General features: G+C 48.9%; 10 protein-coding genes across 10 annotated transcripts; 4 read left to right on the top strand and 6 right to left on the bottom strand.

Moving 5' to 3' along the window:
* Positions 1–137: 137 nt before the first annotated feature.
* Positions 138–1,953, bottom strand: BDV27DRAFT_72767 (mitofusin complex protein UGO1). The gene is made up of 2 exons (XM_032077426.1): positions 1,457–1,953; positions 138–1,376 (listed from the first exon to the last, which is right to left on the bottom strand). Exons 1-2 carry the CDS (start codon positions 1,883–1,885, stop codon positions 255–257), a joined length of 1,551 nt encoding a protein of 516 aa, XP_031930479.1. The 5' UTR covers positions 1,886–1,953; the 3' UTR covers positions 138–254.
* Positions 1,954–2,099: 146 nt separating this feature from the next.
* Positions 2,100–3,170, top strand: BDV27DRAFT_72763 (ferredoxin family 2Fe-2S iron-sulfur cluster binding protein). The gene is made up of 3 exons (XM_032077425.1): positions 2,100–2,547; positions 2,610–2,716; positions 2,784–3,170. Exons 1-3 carry the CDS (start codon positions 2,267–2,269, stop codon positions 3,026–3,028), a joined length of 633 nt encoding a protein of 210 aa, XP_031930478.1. The 5' UTR covers positions 2,100–2,266; the 3' UTR covers positions 3,029–3,170.
* A 90-nt stretch (positions 3,171–3,260) lies between these two features.
* BDV27DRAFT_123830 (rRNA-processing protein RRP15) lies at positions 3,261–4,253 on the bottom strand. Its single transcript, XM_032065949.1, has one exon. The coding sequence runs from the start codon at positions 4,207–4,209 to the stop codon at positions 3,313–3,315; it is 897 nt and encodes a 298-aa protein (XP_031930477.1). The 5' UTR covers positions 4,210–4,253; the 3' UTR covers positions 3,261–3,312.
* Positions 4,254–4,540: 287 nt separating this feature from the next.
* On the top strand, positions 4,541–6,191 carry BDV27DRAFT_154961 (RNA-binding signal recognition particle subunit SRP54; the record flags this gene model as incomplete). Its single annotated transcript, XM_032072059.1, has 2 exons — positions 4,541–4,618; positions 4,680–6,191. The coding sequence occupies 2 exons, from the start codon at positions 4,541–4,543 to the stop codon at positions 6,189–6,191; spliced, it is 1,590 nt and encodes a 529-aa protein (XP_031930476.1).
* Positions 6,192–6,508: 317 nt separating this feature from the next.
* Positions 6,509–10,008, bottom strand: BDV27DRAFT_142795 (alkaline phosphatase; the record flags this gene model as incomplete). Its single annotated transcript, XM_032070006.1, has 4 exons — positions 6,509–8,274; positions 8,358–8,508; positions 8,565–8,668; positions 9,117–10,008. The coding sequence occupies 4 exons, from the start codon at positions 10,006–10,008 to the stop codon at positions 6,509–6,511; spliced, it is 2,913 nt and encodes a 970-aa protein (XP_031930475.1).
* A 3,691-nt stretch (positions 10,009–13,699) lies between these two features.
* BDV27DRAFT_169707 (uncharacterized protein) lies at positions 13,700–15,657 on the bottom strand (the record flags this gene model as incomplete). The annotated part of the gene is made up of 3 exons (XM_032075110.1): positions 13,700–15,091; positions 15,147–15,424; positions 15,478–15,657. The coding sequence occupies 3 exons, from the start codon at positions 15,655–15,657 to the stop codon at positions 13,747–13,749; spliced, it is 1,803 nt and encodes a 600-aa protein (XP_031930474.1). The 3' UTR covers positions 13,700–13,746.
* A 987-nt stretch (positions 15,658–16,644) lies between these two features.
* BDV27DRAFT_72721 (FTR1 family protein) lies at positions 16,645–18,339 on the bottom strand. Its single transcript, XM_032077424.1, has 4 exons — positions 18,114–18,339; positions 17,924–18,048; positions 17,419–17,864; positions 16,645–17,349 (listed from the first exon to the last, which is right to left on the bottom strand). Exons 1-4 carry the CDS (start codon positions 18,139–18,141, stop codon positions 16,833–16,835), a joined length of 1,116 nt encoding a protein of 371 aa, XP_031930473.1. The 5' UTR covers positions 18,142–18,339; the 3' UTR covers positions 16,645–16,832.
* A 606-nt stretch (positions 18,340–18,945) lies between these two features.
* Positions 18,946–21,051, top strand: fetC (putative ferrooxidoreductase Fet3; the record flags this gene model as incomplete). Its single annotated transcript, XM_032070005.1, has 6 exons — positions 18,946–19,293; positions 19,352–19,846; positions 19,896–20,116; positions 20,174–20,523; positions 20,576–20,876; positions 20,982–21,051. The coding sequence occupies 6 exons, from the start codon at positions 18,946–18,948 to the stop codon at positions 21,049–21,051; spliced, it is 1,785 nt and encodes a 594-aa protein (XP_031930472.1).
* Positions 21,052–21,310: 259 nt separating this feature from the next.
* BDV27DRAFT_123817 (putative L-PSP endoribonuclease family protein Brt1) lies at positions 21,311–21,938 on the bottom strand. Its single transcript, XM_032065948.1, has 2 exons — positions 21,492–21,938; positions 21,311–21,402 (listed from the first exon to the last, which is right to left on the bottom strand). The coding sequence occupies exons 1-2, from the start codon at positions 21,758–21,760 to the stop codon at positions 21,336–21,338; spliced, it is 336 nt and encodes a 111-aa protein (XP_031930471.1). The 5' UTR covers positions 21,761–21,938; the 3' UTR covers positions 21,311–21,335.
* Positions 21,939–22,138: 200 nt separating this feature from the next.
* Positions 22,139–23,566, top strand: BDV27DRAFT_123816 (alpha/beta hydrolase). The gene is made up of 2 exons (XM_032065947.1): positions 22,139–22,825; positions 22,906–23,566. The coding sequence occupies exons 1-2, from the start codon at positions 22,419–22,421 to the stop codon at positions 23,510–23,512; spliced, it is 1,014 nt and encodes a 337-aa protein (XP_031930470.1). The 5' UTR covers positions 22,139–22,418; the 3' UTR covers positions 23,513–23,566.
* The last annotated feature ends 829 nt before the right edge of the window (positions 23,567–24,395 follow it).

Below are 24,395 nucleotides of genomic sequence, written 5' to 3'. Positions count from 1 at the left end.
CGAAGACCTATCAGAAAGCATGTCGCCGCCGTTATCTACAAAATAAACACAAAGAGGTCCAACGCCTTCAACCCTTTTGCGCCAGCTAGGTGGGCAAAATAGTGTAGGGCGTAGAGGCAATGGAGAATTGATTAGGGGCAGGACAAGGATGAATAACGAAGAAGGGGAGTGGGTATGAGAACAAGGTAAACAGTGGGCTAAGTTGGGAGAACTGGGAGTGTTAGATGCATGAAAGTTCAACAGATGTGGTTTGATCAAAAGCGGCCTCCACTGGGCATCGCTCCATCCTCCCCGACGGCACCAGCGTTTCCAAGGAAGCTGGCGCCCCAGATGCCAGCAATACCCCACATCCCAATTCGCCAGCCGCGATAGAGCCCATGGATTCCCTGGCCTTGCCGTTTCCTCAGCGCAATGGGCTTGTTGAATAAGGCCTGCGCCCTCTCAGCCTCTGGGTTCGGTTGAACACCCTCCTCGTAGACAATACCCCACATCGTTCCGACAATACCCCTATATGTACGGGGTGTCGGAACGATGGTTTCGACCTCTGGGGCTTCAGTGACAGCCTCTGAAGGCTTCACAGAACGCAGCCCACTGGTAGACTGTTGGCGGAGGCTTGGCGACGTGAAAGTAGCGATCTGTGCTCGACGCAGCACAGTTTCCAAAGGGAACCGGATTGCCAGTTCCAAGCCGGACCCCATGAAGGTAAACAAGTTCCACATGGATGGGTTGAGGATGGGGTCAAGGGACAGGTACGATTTCAGGAAGAGCGGAGTGGTGGTCGTTATGAAGTTCGGCAAACTGGAATGGAGGATTGTGATTGGGACTAGATGAGGGGGTACCGTGCAGTTGGGAGTTGGGATTTGCCGAATGGCTCGTATAAGGGAGCGGGGTCCATGAGTGACGGGCGTGAGAATGAGGAGTGTACGGGCTGTATCAATCGGGGAGAGGATCAGTGCAGACAAGGATGTAGAGATGAATGACAGGACCAAGGTGGCAATTGGAGAGGTCGAAGTCAGAATGTCCGCGGTCATGGAGGACGAAATATCATCCTCTGGTAGTCCCACAATAGCTGACAGGAGACTGCGAATGAACGTGTTCAATGTTGGGAGGAGTAGAGAGTAAATAAATGTGGCATTGGTTGCTTTCCATGGGGATGTTGGTCCACTGGTGGTCCACAGCTGGGAAAGTACATCCATCAGGGAGCTTGGGTTTTTTATTTTCAAAGCGTTCCGGGACGGTGGGGTTGAGGTTTGAATGTAGCCGCTTCGATCAGTGATATGGCGCCGAAGTCTTCGAGATCGTGAGTTTGACGGCGACGAGACTGCAGGCGCTGTCGATGTGAAGTAACTGCTCTCATCGTCGGAAGATAGTGCATCCTAATTGACCCATTGCAACATTAGCCACCACGTAGAATGTTTTCCCCTCTGGTCCCTCTAGGGTTCCACATAGGACTTACAACTCCCTCTTCTTCTTCTTCTTCTTCTTCTTCTTCTCCTCCTCCCCCCTCCTCGTCATATGGATCGTTCCGGGCACCCGAACTTTGCCTCCGATGGCCATCCATAAGCCACTGTCCATCCTGACTGTCCGGCACGACATAGGCCTGTAGAATGGTTTTCGCGACGTCAAACGGTTGTGCAGTTAAAAGACTGGTATATTTCCAAAGTGCACGGTCCAGGGCATCTCTGATCCAGCTTGATACAGAGGGGGAGTTCTCCAAATAGTCCGAGTAGTCCAAGTCGGGCAGTAGGTCGCGGGCAGAGCTTCCAAAAACATGGGCCGATGACGCATCTGGAGGGGATGAAGTGGCGTTGGAAGCCTCCAGGCCCATGGAGGGGGGGGAGTAATAAGGACGCAGAGGATTGAGTCCTTCACGAGAAGATGACATCGTTGTGAGTATATGGAGATGAACGTCTTCTTCTTGTAAAGTGGAAAGGGCGGGTATTCTTTGTCGGAGTTTTTGGATTGTCCTAAAATAAATTAATTTACCCGTTTGAGGTCCAAGGCGGAGAGCGAAAAAGGTCAAAAAAGGTTAAGTTGGAAGCAGCGAATGATTATGTCCGAATTTCCCGCCTTCTCCTCGGAGTTACTCTTTTTTTCTCCTCCACAGAGTCAATCGATCTTCAATTGAAACGTCCCTCTCTCAGACTTTATTTCTCTAAAGTCCCCCTGCCTTTCGGCAATTTACTCTTTTGGAAACTCTTCACTATACTTTCTTTTTCTTCTTTTTTATAATCCTCTATAAACCCCCGGCACATAATCTCTAAACATGTCGTTCTGGAGAGAAACTTTCCTTAATTTGCGTCATGCCGTCCCGAAGACTGTCCCCGGAGATCGCGCATGTCGCGCCCAATCGAAACGCTTTCTTACATATTCCTCACAGAGCCCTCGAGTGGCTGCCTCCAACCAGTACTCATTGCACGCTAAGATACCCGGGTTTACTGTGAGTCAACGGCGGTCACGGAACGGATTGAACCCAGAATGCCGAAGCTTTTCTGTCACCGCGGGTGTCCAGCATGGCCACATCACACCTCCGAAGCCTGGAGAAGAGTAAGTCATGACCTAGCTATGATGCTATCTCATGGAGCATGCGCTGATGTGACTCGTTGCAGGCTCAACATCTCTTTCATTGACAAGGATGGTGAGAAGTACGACTTCCAGGTATCCGAGGGAGACAATTTGTTGGATATTGCGCAGGCCAATGACCTTGAGATGGAAGGTTCGGATCCCCTTTGGACACGGTGCAATGTTCAGGTCTGCTTACTGACTGGTTTTCCCTGCATCAGGAGCTTGCGGCGGTTCATGCGCCTGCTCGACATGCCATGTCATCGTGGAGGACCCCGACGTGTTCGACAAGATGGAAGAGCCATCCGACGACGAGAACGATATGCTGGATTTGGCATTCGGACTGACAGAGACCTCTCGGCTGGGATGTCAGGTTATCATGAGCAAGGAGCTTGACGGACTAGTTGTCCGTCTGCCCTCTATGACCAGGAACTTGCAGGCGAGTGACTTTGAGCCAAAGAAATGAAGCCCGCAGGGACAATGTGCCCTGTTGTGATGGTATCTGTTTGGAGGATTCATACCGCGTTCAAGCGATACGGTGAATCAGCATTATAGGACGAATTAGCAAAACGCCGGAGGCCACTGGTTGTAACGGTATATTGTACTATTGGGTATTCTCATCTCCATTCTATTTTGAAAGAGTCTGTAAATAGGAATAACTTTTAATCCAAACGTGCAATCAAACAAAATAAAAGAAAATCCCCCAACGCCTAAGAGATGCCTGGTACTCAACATATACAGAATCCCCGTTCAGGCCTCTTCAATATTCAAAGTCTTGCCCTTCTTTCCACTAATCAGCTCGAGGAATCCTTGTTTGCTAACCTCATTGACGGCCTTCTCTCGTTCGCCAATACCGATGGTACCCTTCTTCCTCTCGCCTCTGGCCGCTTCTTCTCCGCGAACTTGGGCTGCTCGAACAGCATTGAAAAGTTTCACCACACCACGTTGAGCGATCTTTCGGAGACGCTTCTCTTCCTCAGCCACAGCGCCAGCCTCCCCTCGTTCGATTCCCAGAACATCACGAATCCGACCGCGATCTAATTCTTCCTGCTTCTCGGCACGCAATTTAGCTCGTGCTTGCTTGTCCAATTTCTCGTCGGCAAAATCTGTGCTGGCTTGCGTGGCTATTTTACTGCGTGACAGAACAGGATCCGCCCGGGCAGAGGAAGGTAGTTTTGTCGCCAAAATCTTAGAGATAGAGGTAGAGAACGCCGAAGGATCGTTCCGTTTGGGGACAGCTCTGTGGTCCGTAGTTGAGGTCGGCATAGAGACATCAGAGTCGTAATCATCATCCTCATCCTCAGCGCCAGAAGATGCGTCTGAGCCCGAAGCGTCATGCTTTTCATCCTTCTTATTGTCACTCTCAGCCGACTCGTCGCTGTTGTCGTCGTCGCTGCTCTCTTTCTCCTTTCTGTTCTTCGAAGCAATTGGGGATTTTGTCTGCTTCTTCGGCTTCTTTACTTCGACCTCATCCTCGTCGGAATCTGCTAGACTGACAGCTTTAAAATCGGCTGGTTCGTCATCTTCCGCCTCATCGGAACTGCTGTGGTATTCGCGCTGCTTCCTAAACTTCTTTTGAGGCCGACCAGTTTTGCCTTGCAGACCTTCCAAGACCTTGCGCTTCTTTGCTGTAGTGGATAGAGGCATGATAATTAAGGTAACGTCTAAATTTCAACGGTAGTAATTTTTTCGTGTTGATGTATGAATTGGTCGGTCTTTTTTTCTTTTTCTTCCTTTTTTTTTTTTTCTTGTAAGTCTCGAATACATTCAAAGGCGGAAGGAACAATGATGTCTCTAATTGGCTGACCGCCCGCTCCAGACTCTCCGCACTGGAAATCATTGAGATTAGTGGCCTCTGACATTCTACCTCTCGATCAAGCATTGCCATTCTTCATTCTGATCACCTAACTTCCGTACACGCTGTTCCTTGTTGTTTATAGTGTGATACCTACATTTATCTTTTAAGATATTTTCAGCCATGGTCCTTCAGGATCTCGGGCGGCGTATCAACGCCGCCGTCAATGACCTAACTAGGTCCAACAATCTAGACGAGAAGGTGGGCTGCCAATACGTGTACTCAATGTTCAAGTAGGTTTCGCGCAGCTGACACCTGTAAGGCTTTTGATGAAATGTTAAAAGAGATCTGCGCCGCACTATTATCGGCCGACGTAAACGTCCGTCTCGTCCAGTCACTTCGGAAATCTATTAAGTCTAGCGTCAACTTCGCCTCTTTGCCCTCCGCCGTCAATAAGAAGAGGTTGATTCAGAAAGCGGTCTTCGACGAATTAGTTGCTCTGGTCAATCCACATGCAGAGCCGTTCCGACCCAAGAAGGGCCGGTCTAATGTGATTATGTTCGTTGGTCTACAGGGTGCCGGTAAGACGACAACGTGTACGAAGCTGGCTAGACATTATCAGATGCGGGGCTTCAAAACTGCACTTGTCTGTGCGGATACCTTCCGTGCCGGTGCATTCGATCAGCTGAAACAGAATGCGACCAAGGCCAAGATTCCTTACTATGGAAGTTTGACGCAGACCGACCCCGCAGTGGTGGCGGCTGAGGGTGTGGCTAAATTCAAGAAGGAGCGGTTTGAGATCATCATCGTGGATACTAGCGGTCGTCACAAGCAGGAGGAGGAACTTTTCACAGAAATGACGCAGATTCAGACTGCTGTCACCCCGGACCAGACTATCTTGGTCCTCGACAGTACGATCGGTCAGGCGGCCGAAGCCCAGTCGGCGGCCTTCAAGGCAACAGCTGATTTTGGTGCCATCATTATCACGAAGACGGACGGTCATGCTGCTGGAGGTGGTGCTATTTCCGCTGTAGCAGCTACACATACTCCCATTATCTTCCTCGGCACAGGTGAACATATGATGGACCTTGAACGATTCGAGCCGAAAGCTTTCATCCAGAAGCTACTGGGCATGGGCGATATGGCAGGATTGGTCGAGCACGTCCAAGCCGTGACCAAGGACTCAGCAGCAGCCAAGGAGACGTACAAGCACATCTCGGAAGGTATCTATACGGTGCGCGATTTCCGAGAGAACATTTCCTCAATCATGAAAATGGGTCCCCTGTCAAAACTTTCTGGCATGATCCCTGGCTTGTCCAATCTCACTGCTGGGCTGGATGACGAAGATGGCTCTCTTAAACTCCGCCGCATGATCTATATTTTTGACAGCATGACTACGGCAGAGCTTGACAGCGATGGTAAGGTTTTCGTGGAGCAGCCCAGCCGTATGGTCCGCATCGCTTGTGGTAGCGGCACGACCGTGCGCGAGGTCGAAGACCTTCTGTCGCAGCACCGCATGATGGCCGGTATGGCCAAGCGCGTCGGTGGCCAGAAGAAGCAGATGCAACGAGCCCAGAATATGCTTAAGGGTGGCAACAAAGAACAACAGCTCGCGGCGATGCAGAAACGCATGGCCTCCATGGGTGGCGCAGGTGGCGCAGGTTTCCCTGGAATGCCTGGTATGGGCGACATGGCCAAGATGATGCAAATGCTCCAGGGACAAGGCGGCGGCGGCGGTGGCGGCGGCCTGCCAGGCCTTGGAGGTATGGATCTACAAGGAATGATGAGCCAAATGAGCGGATTGATGGGCGGAGGACGCGGTAGAGGACGGTGACTTTTCTTTTCATGTCATTTTTCTTTTCTCTCCTGTATCTATTTGTTAAGTGGTGACACCGCTTAATGGGTCACGATTGATCGATTATACAGCATGTGGATGGTGTTGGGCGCGTATTGCTTTCATTGCCATGGTATAATTTTAACTTCTTCAACGAACGATACTCATATGACGTTTTATACGTCTAAAGGTTGCAATATTGACGGGTATTCTTACCTTACTGTACATTAACATGTTTGCCGTATGAATGGATACATTATCGCCAAGGAAAATTTGACAATCCTATGGTTTTATCTATACCAGTTCCATGTCCATATTCAGTCGAGTCTTTCTGCTGTTCCTGTTCTATCCAAAAGCTTATAGACTTGATCCCTAACCTGGCTAATTAGCTGTCCTTCGAATTCCTCCGCCTGACCGACCACAGCCCTGAGCAGGGTATTCCATCCAACAGTTTCACGGTTGTCCTCAAGGACTTTACCTGGCAGGAGTCGCGGGTGTTTGACAGAGGCCACCGAGGCAACAACATCTTCATACCCGGGGAGTGGGACGCTGAGACTATATTTCCAGGCGACATCGTTGTCAACATAGAGTGAGTAGGTAAGGACGGAACTGGGTACGGTTGCCGTCTTGCCACTGGTGGTGAGTACTGTCTCGTCGCGGATGTCGATATCGATTAATCCGTACTTGGTGTTACCGGTTGGGATGTATTTGACTGTGACATCTTCACTGTCGGTTTGATGGTAGGTCCGGATGGGCAGGTAGAACATACTGAGCGGACCAACACTGAACTCGTGCAGGCCTTCTCCGGCGGTATCGGATAGAAGTTCATCGGGCGTGTAGTCATATGTTGGATCAGGGAACCGGGTCGCCCCAAACTCGTGTCTGTCTCCGCTGAGCAGGATGATACGAATTCCCAGCTCTCGCTCGGCGCGCCACATGGCCTCAAACACTGTGCGACGCTCATCCAAGAATCCACCCCATGTGTCAGTCGTGCCGACGTGCCAGTTTTTGGTAAAGGGAACGCTAGAGGCGACGATCTTCCAGCGCACTTCGGCTGGTTCAGAGCTAGACAGATATGCAAGCAAGGACTGCAGCTGCGCTGAGCCGAGGATGGTAGAGTCCGGTTGGGCGGGCTCCGAGCGATAGGTGCGTGTATCTAACATGAAGAATGACGCTGGGCCGCTGATGAAAGAGAAATAGGTTGTGTTTTCTGGCTTGGCAAAAGGAAATGCCGGGATCGGGGGATTCACACTGACGTGGTAATGGATATAGGGGTCGGCGGCAGCCAAGTAGAGGGCTGTATTGTTGCCCTTCGACCAGTCATTCTCAATCTCATGGTCGTCTAGAGTGTGAATCCACGGCAGGTCGATGGCCGGGTTACCACCATGGGAATACCATGAGGGAGACGAATACACACGACGATATTCACTGCGGTAGTGTGATACAGATGAGCCGAAGCGCTGGGGAACATCGATATAAATGAAGTCACCGAGGAACAACATAAAAGCTGGTCGAAGCAAGGATGGCAATTTACTGACGGTCTCAGTCATCTTCTCAATGCCCTCGATACGCAATGGGTGAGATAGTGGATTGTACGGGAAGTTTGGCTTCATGCAGCTAGATGTCAGAAAGCTAAGCCGGTTGGCAGATTTCGAACCATGAAGAGGCGCGGTGACAAAAGAGCCTGTGCGATTATTGGACAAAGAATACCGGTAGTGCGAGGATGGCTTCAAGTTCTTCAAAGTCACCGAGGTAGTAAAATCCGTCGATTCATCAAGTGCATATATAATGCCTTCTTCCACCCATTTCAAGGGGTCGTCCTGTTCCGCTTCTTGGTAGAAGACCACCAGAGGTAGTTGAGCGGAGTCTGGCTCTCGAACGAGTAAATTCGCTGTAGTTGGAGAGACATAGCCAATGCGAGAGAAGGCAACATCGTTTGCAGGATAGAAAACCACCCCACGGAGTAGAAGGTCGGAGGTGAAGAGCGTAAGGACAAGGTTGATCAGCACTGTCAGCCGGGTCACCAATGGCGATCTGGGGGAGGGCAGTCCCGTCAACAACGTCTTAAGAACGCTATCCTTAGCTAGAGACTCTACAGACCCTGCGCCAATTTTCTGTGAGCAAATCTAGAGTGGGGGGAGTACCATGGGGTAGGAATATACTGACTGGAAGCGGTCCCGGAGCGTTTCAAGTCATGGGGACGATTGGTGGTGGTGGTGGTGGTGCTCTCGTCGGCCGGCCGACTGAGAGAGAAAACTGAAGATAGATACACCACTAGCGAGGTGAAGATTAGAGGTGGGAAATGATGACCGGGGATCTGCACACGAATGAGCAGTCGTTATTTGGTAATCGAACGAACTTGAATGGACGCACCCAGCGAAGAAAGATGAAGGCGGCGAGTCTGAGTATCACGGAGCTCGTGGCCGCGGCAACTCGCGGCAAGGAAACCATAGCTTTGTGGGAACGTTTCAAGCGCGCTATGAGATATTTAGTGTTCCTTAGGCCATGAATTCTTCTCCGTTAAAGCTTTGGAAAAGAAGCTCAGGTGACGTGCCGAAAGGTAGAGAAGAGGACGTGAGAAATAAAGAAATAAAGAAGTCGGAGTTTGGAAAGGAAAACATGCGGTAGTATTAGCGGTATGACGACATAGGACGATTTATCTAATCCACTCGGTCAGTTAACTAACTTAGCTAGTCTCAGGTTACATACTGTACATACACAACAAACACATACTAGTATGTACTAGTACTAACCACCCTATACCCTATCATTCATTCTACATATCTCCGGCATTGAAACAATTTAAACAGCTGTATATAGTTTCATTGACTTTCGTTTGTCTGTTTTATGCTCTCATCCGTAAATCTCTATCGTTGTTGATTCGTCATATCTTGGAGAATGTTCATCAAACCGCTCGCCATAGACCCTGATAAAAAGCCATGACCACATCCTTCATATGCATGCTAAGCGACATCTCCGCCGCCCATTGCCAGGGCTTCTCCCGCTCTCCCGGTTTGGCGTTAAAGTACTCCCAGCCCATAACGCCGCCAAAGTCGGGGAACTGCTCCACCAGCTGGCCTAAGATAGGCCCGATGATCTCCCGAGGAACGTAGCCCTGCGATCCATTGCCGGGATTCGTCAACAATCCGAACACAACGCGTTGCGGCGACCATCCTTGCGCGACGATCGCCGCATACATACGGGGATCATCCGCTGGGCCCCAGCCGTTGTAGAACTGTGTATTATACCAACTAATTTTCGATGCTCGTTGCCGCTCAAGCTCTCGGTAGTCAAACCCGGAAAGGTTACCGATCCCTAGAAGCGCCGCTGCCACTGGGGCCAACGTTATAATGAAGCTGTCTCCCAGGTCCGATTTGAGTCGATCTATAAGTCTAATGATACCTGAAAGCGACATTTCCTCCTCAACGTCTAGATCCAGCCCTTCCAGTTGATGACGCTGAATCATGGCTAGGAGAGGCAAGTAGTACCGTTCGAATTTGTCCTGATCACCGTCCAGACAGCGGAAGGAGCCTTGAGCAGCTCCTCCCAGCATTCCCATGACGCGTACCCCACTCTGTTTCAAGAGAGGCACCTCTGCCCACAGCTCGTCATACATGCTATGGTGGGGAGGATCATCGTTGAGCGTAATATGACCTGGTTCAGCATTCAGATGGAAAGCAGCAATGATGATGTGCGTGATGCCAGTGTTGTTCTGCACTAGCGGTAGCGCGGACACATATTGGCCTCGATCCGGACGAAGTGTCTGGTGATAGCATATTACCCGGTATCGGTCGACTTGCGCGGGTACGGGAGGCATCGTTTCTTAGCTTTAAATGGAGGTTGGAAGTGACTGCGGGTTTGCTGCACTGGTCAGGATCAAGTCCAGCATTTTCGATGAGGAGCAACAGCGGGGTAGTGAGATTACAGACGGTCTCTTAGAGGGGGGGGGCCGCAGTTTAGCCGTCAGGTTTTCTCATTGCTTCGCGACCAGTTTGGACAGGAAAACCAGTGTGAACGCGCCTCGGAGGGTCAATGTTTGAGGAGATAAAATAAGGAGGGGAATCACAAAGGCTAGAATGGGCGGTGATTACAAGAAGTACCGTCTTAAATCCACTCTTCGATGGTCTTGCTAAGGGGTGGCTCTTTACAATACAGTAATTCTGGTACTTGTATTTATTACTCCGTACATACGGAGAAAATTGAATTAATATCAAGGAAGGATACTATTCCTCTACGCTAAACCTAATATGGAGCATAATAAACACCTGATATGGAAACCTGAGGATTCCGGCACTGACCCCGGGCGGGTTCCCTGTATCGCCGCGTCCGTTACATCGACATACTTACTCTATCTGCTGGTTATCGTTATCGAAGTCCACGATATACATGACCCATTCATCCACCCCGTCTGCAGGACCAATAATGTCGCCCTAGCCAATTGATTTTAACTTCTAGCATTCACTCATCCACCGACCGCGACAAACCCCATCATGGACACAACCTCTCACGATACCGTCGGCGCGTCCACCCTCGCAACGCCGCTCTTTATGCCTTCGTCCCCTCCGCACGTTAACCATAGCCCTGAGGGATCCCCCCAGCGTGCGCGAAGCCCTATTTCCCATCGCGCCGGCGACAACATCGACGACGCGCGTTCGCCGACCGGCTCGCTGCCGTCCTCCCGGGCATCATCGCTTGATCGCGCTGCGAAGGAGCTCGACGCTCGCCTGGCAGATTACACGCTTGATTTTGACCAATTTCCCAGTGGTCAGTTAAGTCTTGATGAGCGAAACGACGAACCGTTCGGGGAATCGAAGCTACCCCATGAGGACCAATTGTCGGATGTGGGCGGGCCCGAGGATTTTACGGCCAACCTAGAGAAATATCTCATGGGCGACGACGATACATTTGATCATAAGGACCTGGGAGGAGTTGAGGAAGAAGATGAACCGGCGCGGGAGGAGCAGGAGCCACCGCGACCGCAATCTCCGGAGCAAAAACAGCAGGAACAGCAGAGCTCACAACTGCAGCAGCCTGCTGTGGAGGACGAGGCAGAGCTTGGCGAATACAGCGAATTTGCTCCCGTTGATATGTCTACGCCGTCTCATTTGTTACGTAGGGGTAATGCGTTTTCGAAGGAGGTGACGCAGCTGGAGAACATCGAGGAAGATCCGGACGATGAGCCGGATACGGCGAGGACACCGTCGGTTCGTAGACATAAACCAACTTCCAGCACAGACCAGACGAATATGAAAGACGATTTTCTCAGGCAGATCGCGGAATTGAAACAGGTAGTTCAAGAAAGAGATGAACAACTTGAAAAGAATCACAGACGGGTTTTGGAGGCCGCTTCCGCTGGAGAGCAGATCAAACATCTGCAAGCAGAACTACAGAAGAAGACAGCTCTGCTGGATGAGGCCTATGCAAGCCGCAACGACGATGCGCTCCTGCGTGAACAGATTCAGCTGCTTCAGAAACAAAATGAAGAGAAGGAATCCCTTTTACAGAGGTCCTCGATCAGTGAAACCGGAATCAGTGCCCTTCAGGAGCAGATTGCAGAATTACGAAAAGAGTTTCGGGACCGACAGGCGCCTACGGATATAGACTCCGAAAGACTAGAGACGATCGCGAATTTGCGCCAGCAGTTAAATCTAGCCCAAGAGCAACTCAAAAAACGAGACGCTACGCTGGACGAGACTCTCGCTAAACTGTATGAAGTTACAACAGCCAAGGAACTGCAATTGCGTGAGAAGAATACCGAAACCGATGGACTCAAGGCCCAAATTGATGATCACCTTCTGGAAATCCAGAAGCTTGAAGCGGAGGTAGACCGCGCAAATCGCGAATACCGGACTCTGGAGGATAGGATTGCCACGCTTGAGATCAGAAATCGCCCACTAGAGGAGAAGAACAGTACACTGGAAGCTGATCTAAGTCGCGCGCAGTCGCAAGTCACCGCGCAGGAGAACGCTCTCAAAGCGATGGCAGCGGATCTCCCCTGGGAGACGGGCCGCAACACATACGAAGATATTCTGGAACTGATCAATTCTATGCCGATTCGCTCTGAAGCTGTTCCGAAAGACAGCAGCTCGGGGGAGCTAGAGCTGGAGCAGCTACGTGAGGAATTAACAAAATTACGAACCGAACAAGAACAAGCGTCATCGACGCAAAAGGCGCTAGAAACCCAATTAAAGCGGTCCCAAGAACAAGCTGCAGAGGCCCAATCCCTCATTAACTCGATCGAAGGGGAGAACACCCGTTTGTCGAAACGAGTAGAAGAGCTCAGGTCCAGCTTGGACAAGGCCGGCCGTGAGCTAAACGAGATGCGAGACGAGTACTCCGAAGCCCAGGATACAATCCAGCGTCTCCAGGAAGAAAAGAACACGCAGCAACTCAGCCCTCCACCATCCCCTCCAATCACTCGTCAAAAAGAAACTGCCCTAGAAGAAACCCACCAGGCACAACTACGAAGCCTCCAAACCGCTCATGCCACCGCCATTTCTAATTTGCGCGCTTCTCACGCCGACTCGACCCGTAAATTAAGGAATCTCCTTGCGACCGCTGAAAAGCGCGAGACAAAACTCAAGTCCGAGCTCCAATCCCTGCGCGGCTCACGCTCCACGCAGGAGAACGTGATAGACTCTCTCCGCGCAGAGATCAAGGAACTCAAAACCATCATCAAAGTCAAAGATGAAACAGCCGCAGCACTTGATAAGAAAATTGCTCGGTCCGTCGAGAACCGCGAGAAAGTGTGGGCAGATCGCGTTGATTCTGCCCTCCGACAACGCGACCAATTCGGCAAAGCTTTTCTGTACACAGTGGGTCAGAAAGAGCTTGGAGAGAATAAAGTGAACTTTGACGATAAGGACCGGCCGATACAGGCGTACCAGTACGCGTACGTGAAGAAGAATGGAAGGAAGAAGGCATAAACGGGATCAGTGTGGCGCTTTGCTTTAGGTGATTTCTGGTTGTATTTTTTGGAGTTTCCGGTCCTGGGATTGTGTATGGGATATCTATATCTTTGTTGGGTTTCTATAATGTACAAGAGGGCTTTCGCCAGGGTTTGGTTTCTAGGACATTAACGTTGAGTGGTGTAATCTAGGGTCAATCAAATGAAGAGATCAATTCTTACCTCTATTTCCATCTTCCCTTTCGTGGTATGAATCTCGTGAGTTTATAGGAGCAAAAAAGAAAAAAAAAAAAAAAAAAAAGCCCAAGAACACGAGATGAGAGATATCCGATTTTACAGGACTATCTCTACCCTTACATTAGCCATAGCCCAAGAACAATACAATGATGTCTAGACCACAAGCAAGGTCAGAATTAATTTCATAAATTCTCATCCTAACGATCATCAACTTTAAAGGGAAAGCTGATACATAAACACTTGATATCGGTATATTGCTATTATTTAGACAGGAGAAAAGAAAGTAGCCCACTCAAAAGACATAAGATCAACAAGTTCGTGTCCCATTTTATTTTGTTTTCTCGGGGAATGCCAGTAAGAGCCCCTTTACCTTCTTTTGGCTTTAGCCTGACCTGCAGGCTGTGTTATCGATCATAATGCAGCCATACTCGTACGGTGGGCACCACGATATGTGTTGGCATTAAGAACAATGTCCCGAGTTTCATCCACCGATGCGCCTGATTCACGGATGCTGTCTAGAGCTCCTGTAGACCCGAGACCACCGCAGGTAGTGCTGCGTGGCCTTCGCGTGCTGGGATAATGGATTTCAATATCGCTCCTTCGAGACTGTGAGGATATGCGGCGTGGTTCGTACCGGCCACGGTAGTTGTACCGGCTATGCGGTTGATGATAACTTCTGGTATGTCGGGGTACGTGCGATTGCTCGAACTGATAATGCCGACTTTGCTGTCGTTCCTTAGGTCGCGGGTTATGACGAATCTGACTATCAGGCTCCACCACGGAAGCTCTATGGCTAGCAACTCTATTGACAGGGTGCCACGCCAATGGGTGTGGTGGGACGATTGTATAACTCGGTCGGTGGCGATGGATGGTGCGAGGAATCGGTGCAGTATGAGTTGTGTTAGATCTCTGCACCTTGAGAGGCGCAGGCAGCACGACCTCTGGTGCATCAGATGAGTTCGAGGATGTTGGTCGAGCCAGGGTGCTTGTATGAGGGGTTTGACTATTTGGTGGCCTTTGGGTTTCAGAATCTACAGGTGCAGAAGCCACCACCTTTTTCTCCTCAGTTGAAAAAGCGAGGTGCTGCTCGGGATCACAGTTCCTATTCAGGATGACATTTCCTGTTTGCTTTTCAAGATCTCGATGTGTATTAGAATCGGCGAGAGCGCGAATTTGAGGGTCCGCTGATAAAGGCAATGATAGGGGAAAGGCTTTTGGCAGGTATTTGCGAAGCGACGACAAGGAAGACTTTTGTCTTTTATGGTTGAAAGTCGATGAGTCTTCTTGGCCACTGGGTAATTCTGCAATGGGAGTTTGTATGTGTTCGCTTATAGTTCCGGAGGTTTTGAAAGTGGATGTACGTGAAATTGAATGTAAGTTGGTGTTAATAAGGGCACCGTTGTGTGTTATCGTCGAACCTGATAATGTTTCGGTATTCTCTGATTCAGGGCTCTCGTCAGGCCTCAATGGCTGCTTTTGATGAATCGGTAGAGGGTATTGGAAATTGCGCATGGTAGGTTTCTCGAATGCGTGACCGGTGGACGACGGCCAATATGGGTCGCGGGCGCCGTAGGTAGTACTAGGCCCGGGACAAAGATAAAGAATGCCATCTTTCAGAGTGTCGCTTTCAAGGCTTGAGTTCGAGAAGATACTTTCATCACAGACTGATTGCTGCTGTTTGTATACACCCAGTATTGACACATCATATGGACGCTCGCACAGCTCCCTCGAACAGAAGTAGAGACAAGCAGTTATGCTAGTCAGAAGATTTAGCAAGGGCCAGCAGTAGATACATCAGTCTCATCACTTACAACGATATTATTGAAACTATGACCGCAGTCCGATGAAGAGCACAGCTAACGCCAGTATTCCAAAAGCTACCCTCGGCAGTTTCAGGAAGACACGAAACCTGTTGCGAGATCACTACTAGGCCTGCCACACTAGCTGCTAGCCATATAATAACTGTCACTCGCAAGAGATAAGTGCAGGCGGCACGCAGGATTGTCTTCTGGCCTCCAAAGCCGGGGACTTTGTTATGCTGCCATGCGAGAAGGCTATGAAGAATGACAAGCGGCACGGTGAGAAAAGACTGGAAATGATAGTCAGTACCACACGGTGGAGTTCTTTGGGGGCTTCACTGACAGCTACTAGAGCAAGGATCAAGCTCGGCGTCATTTTTCGGTCGACACGTCCATTCCCATATAGATAGAGTACAAGAGCCCACTCAATGACAGATTCCAGAAGCAAGACATAGAGGGAGATAAAAATGGCGACCTTTGTCCAGGACCCTCCTCTTGTAGAGGCAACCTGCCCATTGGTCATGGTGAATTTCGCCAGTTTAACAAATGAAGCAAGCTGTGTCACAGCCCCCACAACTGTAACCGATGAGCATCCACGGTAAAGGATGACGGAGTATGAATGAACGGTCAGAACTACTCGAGAAGGAAAATAAAAGCTAAGAACAGGAAGGATCGTTTCGAATTGATAGTATTGGATTTATGTGTCTCTTTCTGAGGCTGCAGTTGTATGTATCTCTAGAAATACGAGGCATAAGTGAAGGGCCCGTCAGAGACTAAATGGGAACGTTATCCATGACTTGGGCGCGTCAACGCGGATAGAGTGTGCCAGTGGGAAGGGTTGGAATGCATTGGTAGGAGGCCTGGAACAGAGAGCATGTGGAAGGCGAAATAGTAGGGCTTGCATCTTGCCTGGGACGTCATTCTTTGGAATGTAAACTAGAGGGCCTTTTTCCCCTCAACACTAACATTAACGGGATCAGGGGTGTCAGCAAAGTTAATTGTTGATCCCTATCTGTACAAGAAACCGTTAGTAATCATGTCTTCATACAATGAAGTATCGGACTAGCCCATGAACCCTATTGATCTTCCTTGAATTAGGGTTACGGGGCACATTCCAAGGGGCGATCGCGTGGTGATTAGATCTGTTGAGATATATGAGGAGAAGTAGTGAGACATATACCTTGCCAGAATGTAGGAGAATCAATAGCTCGAAACTGGGATCGTGGGATGTAAATGTTTCAGGGAGAAGGGTTTTTGCAATGAAGGGAGGCGGGAGGGTTAAAAGTATAGAGGGAGTGAGTCGTGACAAGGGAGAGTGTGAGACTCCACGTGATCCAGAAATCCCCTCCAAAAGACACACTCAACCTACAGGGCATCTCCTTCATGGGATGGACTATGTTGCAATGGCTACTTCAGTTCTGTTGATGTCTTGGATCTAGGTATGAAGGATGCAATAGACGCGACACTTGGATAATTCGAAAGCTGTACCAAATCATCGGTAGACCGGAGACCGAGTCCAATGAAGCCAAGATTATCTAGAGATACAGTTTAAGACATAGTTCATAAAGCTATGGGAAGATTGTGAACAGCTAGTCCCACGAGGAATCAAGGGGTAGTGCTCGATGTTCTATCTCACATCTCAGCGCCGACATCTATATACACAACGCATCTACTAGTACTGGTATGCCCCAAGCCTTATCAAACCTCTGTAGCTTGTAGACGCATAACTCCATTGCCCGATGCTTTGTTGTCCGACAATATGCGGGTATCTGCTGTGCTTTCGGGATTTTCCACGCACCCGTCAGCCTTCCGGGTCTTAAGCCGACGAACCAAGGGGTCGATCAATGGCCAACGCCCCTGCTGTTCGCGATACCGCATCATCACGAACCACAAAATAACAGCAAGCCAGTAGAGGTTATATGAGATGACCGAACCATAGGTGGCCGAGTTTTGCCATCCAAGGATGGCGTTGAAGATTCCCCAGCCTCCGCCACCATTCACCAAAGGACTGCAGCAATTCACATGCCACACGCTTTGCCGGATGTCATATGATCCAGGGCCAGCTCCTGTCTCTGAAGCATCGCCACCGATGAGGTTGCTCCAAGTGTTGTTCTCCAAGAACCAGACGCCTCGGGACAGGAGTCCAGCAGCGACCAGGTAGAGCAGACATGTCGAGATGACCATGAATATCTGAAGTGAGGTTTGATTCCCGCCCCTATGAGAAATCGCAAAGATTACTATCAGCATTTAGATTCAATGTGAATGCCGTCCACATCACACTCACCGGTAAATAATATAACCAACCACCACGCCAGCCAAGAGTCCCGTGAATACAGGGAGAGGGAACGCACTTGCGGGGAAGCTGAGACTAACACCCCCGATAAACACCACTGCCTCCAGACCCTCCCGAAGGACCGTAATCAAGGGTAAGATGAACATGAAGTACTTCTGTGACCACTGCTTGATCTTATCTGTCATTCTCCCTTGAGGTTGGGATTTTGCTTCTAATGCCTGGGCCAGCTTGACACGCCATTTCTCCTTCAGTTTATTCACCCGCAGAAGGGCTGCTCCCATAACTGTGATGATGATGGCGGCGACTAAAGCAAAGATGCCTTCCCATAGATCTTCCGTGCTGGCAAAATGATCCTTACCATACCCGTAGAAGGCTCCAATCATACCACCTCCAATGCAGAGGCATATAAACAGCCCGACGGCAACTCCCCACCAGACCTACTGATCGTCAATACTGTCTCTATAGGGTGGGAAGGGAATTAGAAGAGGGTAGTAACCTGTTTGATAAGCCTTTTGTGAGTGACGGCATCAGTGTCCGACCCCAGCGTCTGCTTGATGAAGGCAAGTAATACAGAAACAATGATGCTGGTCTCAACGCATTCTCGAAAGCAGATGAAAAATACTTCGATAAGTTAGTCAAACTAAGTGGTGATTAATCGATAGGGTATAACAAGAAAGAACGCATACTGGGAACTGCAAATACATCGGTTGTCATGTTGAGTGGAAGGTAGAGGATTCAGAAAGAAATAAAAGAGGGATGAAAATCTACAGGAGTCCAAAACACCAGCACAGCCATTGATAAATGAAATTATTAGAGAGAGGAGATCCAAAAGCGTTCCCACCACTGGTATAAATCGGGGAATGTTATCTGATTGATTGATTAAAAGTTAAAATGTTCTCGTGGGGGAAAGGGGAAAAAAAAAAAAATAAAAAAAGAATGTGAACCCATGACAGAGAGAACTCCGTGAAGGGACATGGCGCCAGCGACAGAAAGGTCGTTCCACCCCCACTGTATAGGGTAGAATCCTCGTATCATTGCCTAATGTAAAATGCAAATGCAAATTTTCATCTCGTTTAGATGTCCCTATTGGCCATGAGGGGAAGACGTGGCTTGAGGGAAGGATCAGATAAGTGGGATCAGCAAAAATCTGGAACCCTTACGAGGTAACGAGGGTTAAGCTTCCGCTAAGCCGTGTCTGATCATCGCTTGGCTTTCCATTGAGTGGCCCCATCCGAGGTGGAGGAGGGAAAGATGCTAAGACGATAATGTGCGTTGAGGTTCCATTTCATTTATTATCGGTGATCATCCCTGCACATGAGGGTTCAGACCATGCTCCCCCCCCGGTACCATCCCATCACCAGGTGCCCACACAGTTAGGATAAAAGACGAGAGGTATTTCAAACGAGGAAGAGGAACCTACCCTTTCGAAGAATATATCCGCAAGAATTTCTCTCGTTTCTTATTCTTAACCGCTTGCGAGTGCTCCGTCACAAGTGCGTGCGCTGTTACTCCCCTATCATGGAACTAGAACTAGGGCTTTTCTGGTTGGTGGGTTTCCTTGTCCACATTCTATCAGTCAGTGCCAAGACCCTCAATTATGAATGGAACATCACTTGGGTATCCGCCAATCCAGATGGCTTGCAAGAACGTCCCGTGATTGGTATTAATGGCCAATGGCCACTTCCGGTGCTCAATTTCACTCTCGGCGATCGAGTGGTTGCAAAGGTGTACAACGCTTTGGGCAATGAATCAACCAGCATACATTGGCATGGCTTTTTCCAAAATGGAACCACCCAAATGGATGGTGCTCCGAGCGTAACGCAATGTGATATTGCCCCTGGGTCCACATTTGTTTACAACTTCACTGTAAGTCACTTCAATTGTACGAGCTTCTGCGAGCCCTCGGTTTGACTGGCGGGAGCAGGTATATCAAACGGGCACCTACTGGTACCATTCACATGCTCGAGGCCAGTACCCAGATGGCCTACGACAGGCTCTAGTGATTAGAGGCCCTGATGAGCCTTATTCTGGCCAGTATGATGAGGAGCGTGTGATTACTCTATCGGAGTGGTATCACGACCCGATGCCAACACTGCTGAAGCAGTTTATCAGCGTTACAAATCCCACTGGAGCAGAACCTGTCCCAAAGTCTGCCCTCTTGAATGATACTCAGAATTTAACCGTAGCTGTTGAACCAGGGAAGACTTACCTATTTCGTTTAGTCAATGTGGCAGCCTTTGCAAGTCAGTATTTTTGGATTGAGGACCATACCATGAAAATTGTGGAGGTCGATGGCGTATGGACCGAGCCAGCAGAAGCCAGTATGATCTACATTACAGCGGCGCAACGCTACAGTTTCTTGGTGACAATGAAAGATGACACAAACAAGAACTACGCCATGGTAGGAAGTATGGACACGGTAGGATTCCTTTCATTTATTCATTACTCAATTTCTTATCATTTGGTAGGACCTCTTCGATAAACTCCCTCCGACTCTGAACTACAACGTTACGGGATGGTTAATCTACGACACCAAGGCTGAAAGACCTGCTCCGACTGACATCTCATCATTCGATCCATACGATGACTTTAAACTTGTCCCTGTCGATGGTGAGAAGCTGCTGAGTGACCCTGACTACACAGTCACTCTCGATCTTACCATGGATAACCTGGGGGACGGTGCTAACTAGTAAGTAACTATCAACTCCTTATAATAAGTCACTTTTCATTTTCTAACCAGATATAGTGCCTTCTTTAATGGTATAACATATGTTATGCCTAAAGTGCCAACGCTTTACACGGCTTTGTCCACCGGGTCAGCTGCCACAAATTCCACTGTATATGGTTACAATACCAACGCCTTCATCTTGGATAAAGGCGATATCATCGACCTTGTCCTGAACAACGAAGACACGGGGAAACATCCATTCCATCTTCATGGTCATAATTTCCAAGTTGTCGCTCGCAGCGATGAAGACGCGGGCCATTACGATGCCAACAACCATCCTGCTTTCCCGTCAGTCCCAATGCGGAGGGACACTATTTATGTGAAGCCCACAGGATACTTTGTCATCCGATTTAGAGCTGATAATCCAGGTGACTCTCAATTCCCATTTAGATTCACTAACTGATAGCTAATAAGTGAAAGGTGTATGGATCTTCCACTGTCACATTGAATGGCACATGGATGCCGGCCTTGCGGTCGTCCTGGTTGAAGCGCCATTAGATCTGCAACAGACACTTACAATTCCAGAGGATCACTGGCAGGCATGCGATGCAAGTAATACCTTGAAAAGGGGCAATGCGGCAGGAAACACAGAAGATTTCTACGACCTGACTGGGGCGAATACTTCAGTTTCTCCACTGCCCGTTGGGTTTACGGCCCGAGGCATTGTGGCCTTGGTGTTCAGCTGCATTGCCGCACTTCTAGGTTTAATTAGCATTGTTTGGTATGTGTATTCTCTATATTATATTTTCTCCCAGCCTTATTTTCAACGTCCTTTCACATGTCATCATTCAGGGAGTAGCTTGTTGTGTACTGACGGGTATACTAGGTATGGCATGGCACCGATTACAGTGAAACAATCGCCAACCGATGAGAGAAGGGAAGTGGATAGTAATTAGAATAAGCTATATGTTAGGGATAGAGCATGTAAGGCACGACCCTAGTGCTATATAGTATTTTGGCCGACTTTGGCCAACTGGCATTGAGACTATATGTCAGTTTTGGTTGAGGTTTGAAATCCCACTTTTCAATTACTGTGGTTCAGATATTTATTACTACACTTGAAGAGGCACAGACCTAGCTTGTGCAACTTTCTTTTCAACACTTTTGATCTAACATGAATAATAGTATAATAACCATGTTGGCTCTCGTCGGCTGCTTTGCCCAAGCGGGAGAGTCTAATTCAAACAGCAGCAATACACTCAATCCCCATATTTGTATTCAAGGGTAGCGTCTTAACAGCCACATATCTAATAACATGTCAGCAACAAGCACTGTGCTGATAGCTCCTCAGCTCACATAAGACTTATAGAGATAGAGTGAGCAAGAGGATACGCACGTCCGGCAGGGCTTCACATCACCCCAGTACTGCATATGGATGGAATTCAGCTCGTCCAAGTTATCCATATCAGACAAGAACACATTTCCCTTGAGAACCCTCATGATACCACTGCCTGCGGCTTCAAGGAAATGGGAAAGGTTCTTGATACATTGATGCTGGTGCCTCTCAGTACTATACTCTGGTATCTTGTGGGTGAATATCTCCGTCATCGATCCTGCCGGTTTCAGGGTCCATGGTGACCGCGCCGGAGCAGTAAATGACATCATTGGAGACTATGACTTGGGGGCTTTGTTAGTCAAGATGGGAGTTTTGGAGGCCATGTTGGTATACATGGTCGTGATCACGTGTAGTTTGAAGGTTGAATAGTTTATATGTAAATGAGGAAAATGGGAAATAATATATATATACGAGAGAGAGAGAGAGAAATGCTTAGCTGCTCGTACCTCAATACATACTGCTACCTTGACAAATAAATGTACTTAGTAGTACTATACATACAAGTTACACGCATGCGGGGAAAGCAATGATATACTCCATCTTCACTGCTCCTCCTCCTTACCCCCACGCTGACTTCGTGTACCAATGGCATGCCAGCCAACCCCACTTCACCTCGACTCTCTCCATCATCAGTGGCTGAAAATGCCGATACTCCTTCAGGTTGCGATCTTTATCGTGAGTACACATATCTTCAAGGGCTCAAAAACAATCCCGATCAGGATAATGGCATGGAAACCCCCACGTCCCTTGCGTCGGAATGAAACCGTCGATTCTGGAATGTAACGATCTGCAAGAGGAGGTGCCGAGGCCAATACGTAAGAAGGTAAACAAAAGGGGACCGAATTTCCACTGATCCAGAGATCTGTTCCATCTGAAGTTGCAAACCCCCCCCCCCCTCCAGAGTGGCAACAATACCAACTACACAATATGTCAATCTCGACACTTCAGCCTCCTTACCCTCTCCACCCTTCCGTTAAGGACCTCTTGGATCCCGAATATATTTCCTTCTATAACGAGTATGTCATCAACCAGCAGCAAGTCCATCTGCAACCCGTCGAAGCCTCCCGAACAAGCGGGGTTCTGATCCCTGGCGGGGGTCCGCTCCTCAAGGTCGGAAAGACAGAGGATATCACGATCAAGCGACGCGCGACAGAAGGTTCAGAAATTTTGTTGCGCGCATTCACCCCAGCTGGGGAGACACCAAGCGGAGGGTGGCCAGTGATGCTGTATTTCCACGGGGGTGGATGGGTCCTGGGGAATATCAACACGGAGAATCCGGTTTGCACAAATCTGTGCGTGAGAGGAAACTGCGTCGTAGTTACAGTTGATTACAGGTATATATATATATACACACCAAACTCACCTAACACATCTCATACTCTGTCCAAATTACTTATGCTAACAACGCAAGTAGGCTCGCCCCAGAAAATCCTTTTCCCGCAGCCGTCCATGACTGTTGGGAATCTCTTCTCTGGCTGATTTCTGACGGACCCTCACGACTCTCTATTAACACATCTAAGATGGCGACCGGTGGCTCCTCAGCGGGCGGAAATCTAGCCTCAATCATCACCCACAAAGCCCTAACGCTTTCACCACCCGTCTACTTCCTTGCCCAGCTCCTCTCTGTTCCAGTAACAGATAATACAGCAACAGTCCAGAACAACGAATCCTACAGGCTTTACGAGCACACACCGGCCCTTCCAGCTGCCAAGATGGTGTGGTACCGCGATCACTATCTGCCCAATCATGAGGATCGCACCAATCCCGAAGCAAGCCCCTTGTTCTACGAGGGCGACTGGTCGAAGCTGCCGAGGGCATTGGTCATGGTCGGCGAGTTGGATGTGCTTCGAGTGGAGGGAGAGCAGTATGCGGAGAAACTGAGCAAAGCTGGGGTCGAGGTGGATTTGCAGGTGATGAAGGGCATGCCACATCCATTCTTGGCGATGGATAAGGTGTTGAAAGAAGGGAAGAGGTCGATTACTTTGATGTGTGACCTCTTGAAAGAGGTGTTCTGGTCTTAGTTACATATCTTAGAGTAGCTGTACACGATGGTCACTGTATCTGCAATCTATGGAACTGGTATCCACAAGACACTTCCATACTTTCTGTCGTTCTAAAGGAAGGAAGTACATTACTTTGTGTTGATTCGAGTTATCGTTATATCGGCATATCAAGGCCCCGTCAAGTTCGCCCACAAGGAAGGAGAAGAACAAAAAGAGTTAACGTGAGATGGTAATGATAAGAGTCCCGCCAGTTATTACTCCCAAATGTTCCTCAATCCTGAGCCATCAGGCGGGCGGCTCTACCTATCATTCCCGTCTCCCAAGTAAAGAAGTTCTAATTAGCAACATTCCTGAGATCATTCTCTCTTGAGTACTTTGTCGTACTCATACCTTAAGAGGGCAGCCGCGAGTATTAATACTATAGACCCTAATCTGATGAGCAGGGTTTGTGATATCGAGCCCTAAGTTCCACGCATAATACATAAGGCTGTGTATAAGTGGGGTTGCCTAGCATTGGCAGACAATATCAATCTAGCTCTCAATATTACAGGGGATCTCAGAATGTATCATGGCCATTCGTATTTCTTGGTAAGCTTCCTAGTTCCAATGATATACCACCCGACGCCCCCGCGACCTCAAGAGGGTATCTCTTCCCATGTTCGGATCTAGTCTGTCCAAGTTGACCCCCAAGGGGTTTCAGACTGTGTCTTCCATATTCTCTTTATAGTTGATGTAAGTTGAAGTTCGGCTTTATACTTCACGAGTAACAGGGGTAAGCCGGAGAGTATTATTGCAGATATCTTCCCTTAATCGGACTATTCTGCCTCACAAAAGGAAAGATAGAGAAGAGAGGAGGAGAAATAAACAAACAAATAAATAAAATATGGGGAAAGGGCAAAAG

Source organism: Aspergillus caelatus, assembly GCF_009193585.1.
Source record: "Aspergillus caelatus strain CBS 763.97 unplaced genomic scaffold BDV27scaffold_36, whole genome shotgun sequence".
Lineage (NCBI taxonomy): Eukaryota > Fungi > Ascomycota > Eurotiomycetes > Eurotiales > Aspergillaceae > Aspergillus > Aspergillus caelatus.
This window is presented reverse-complemented; position numbering and strand designations above follow the sequence as displayed.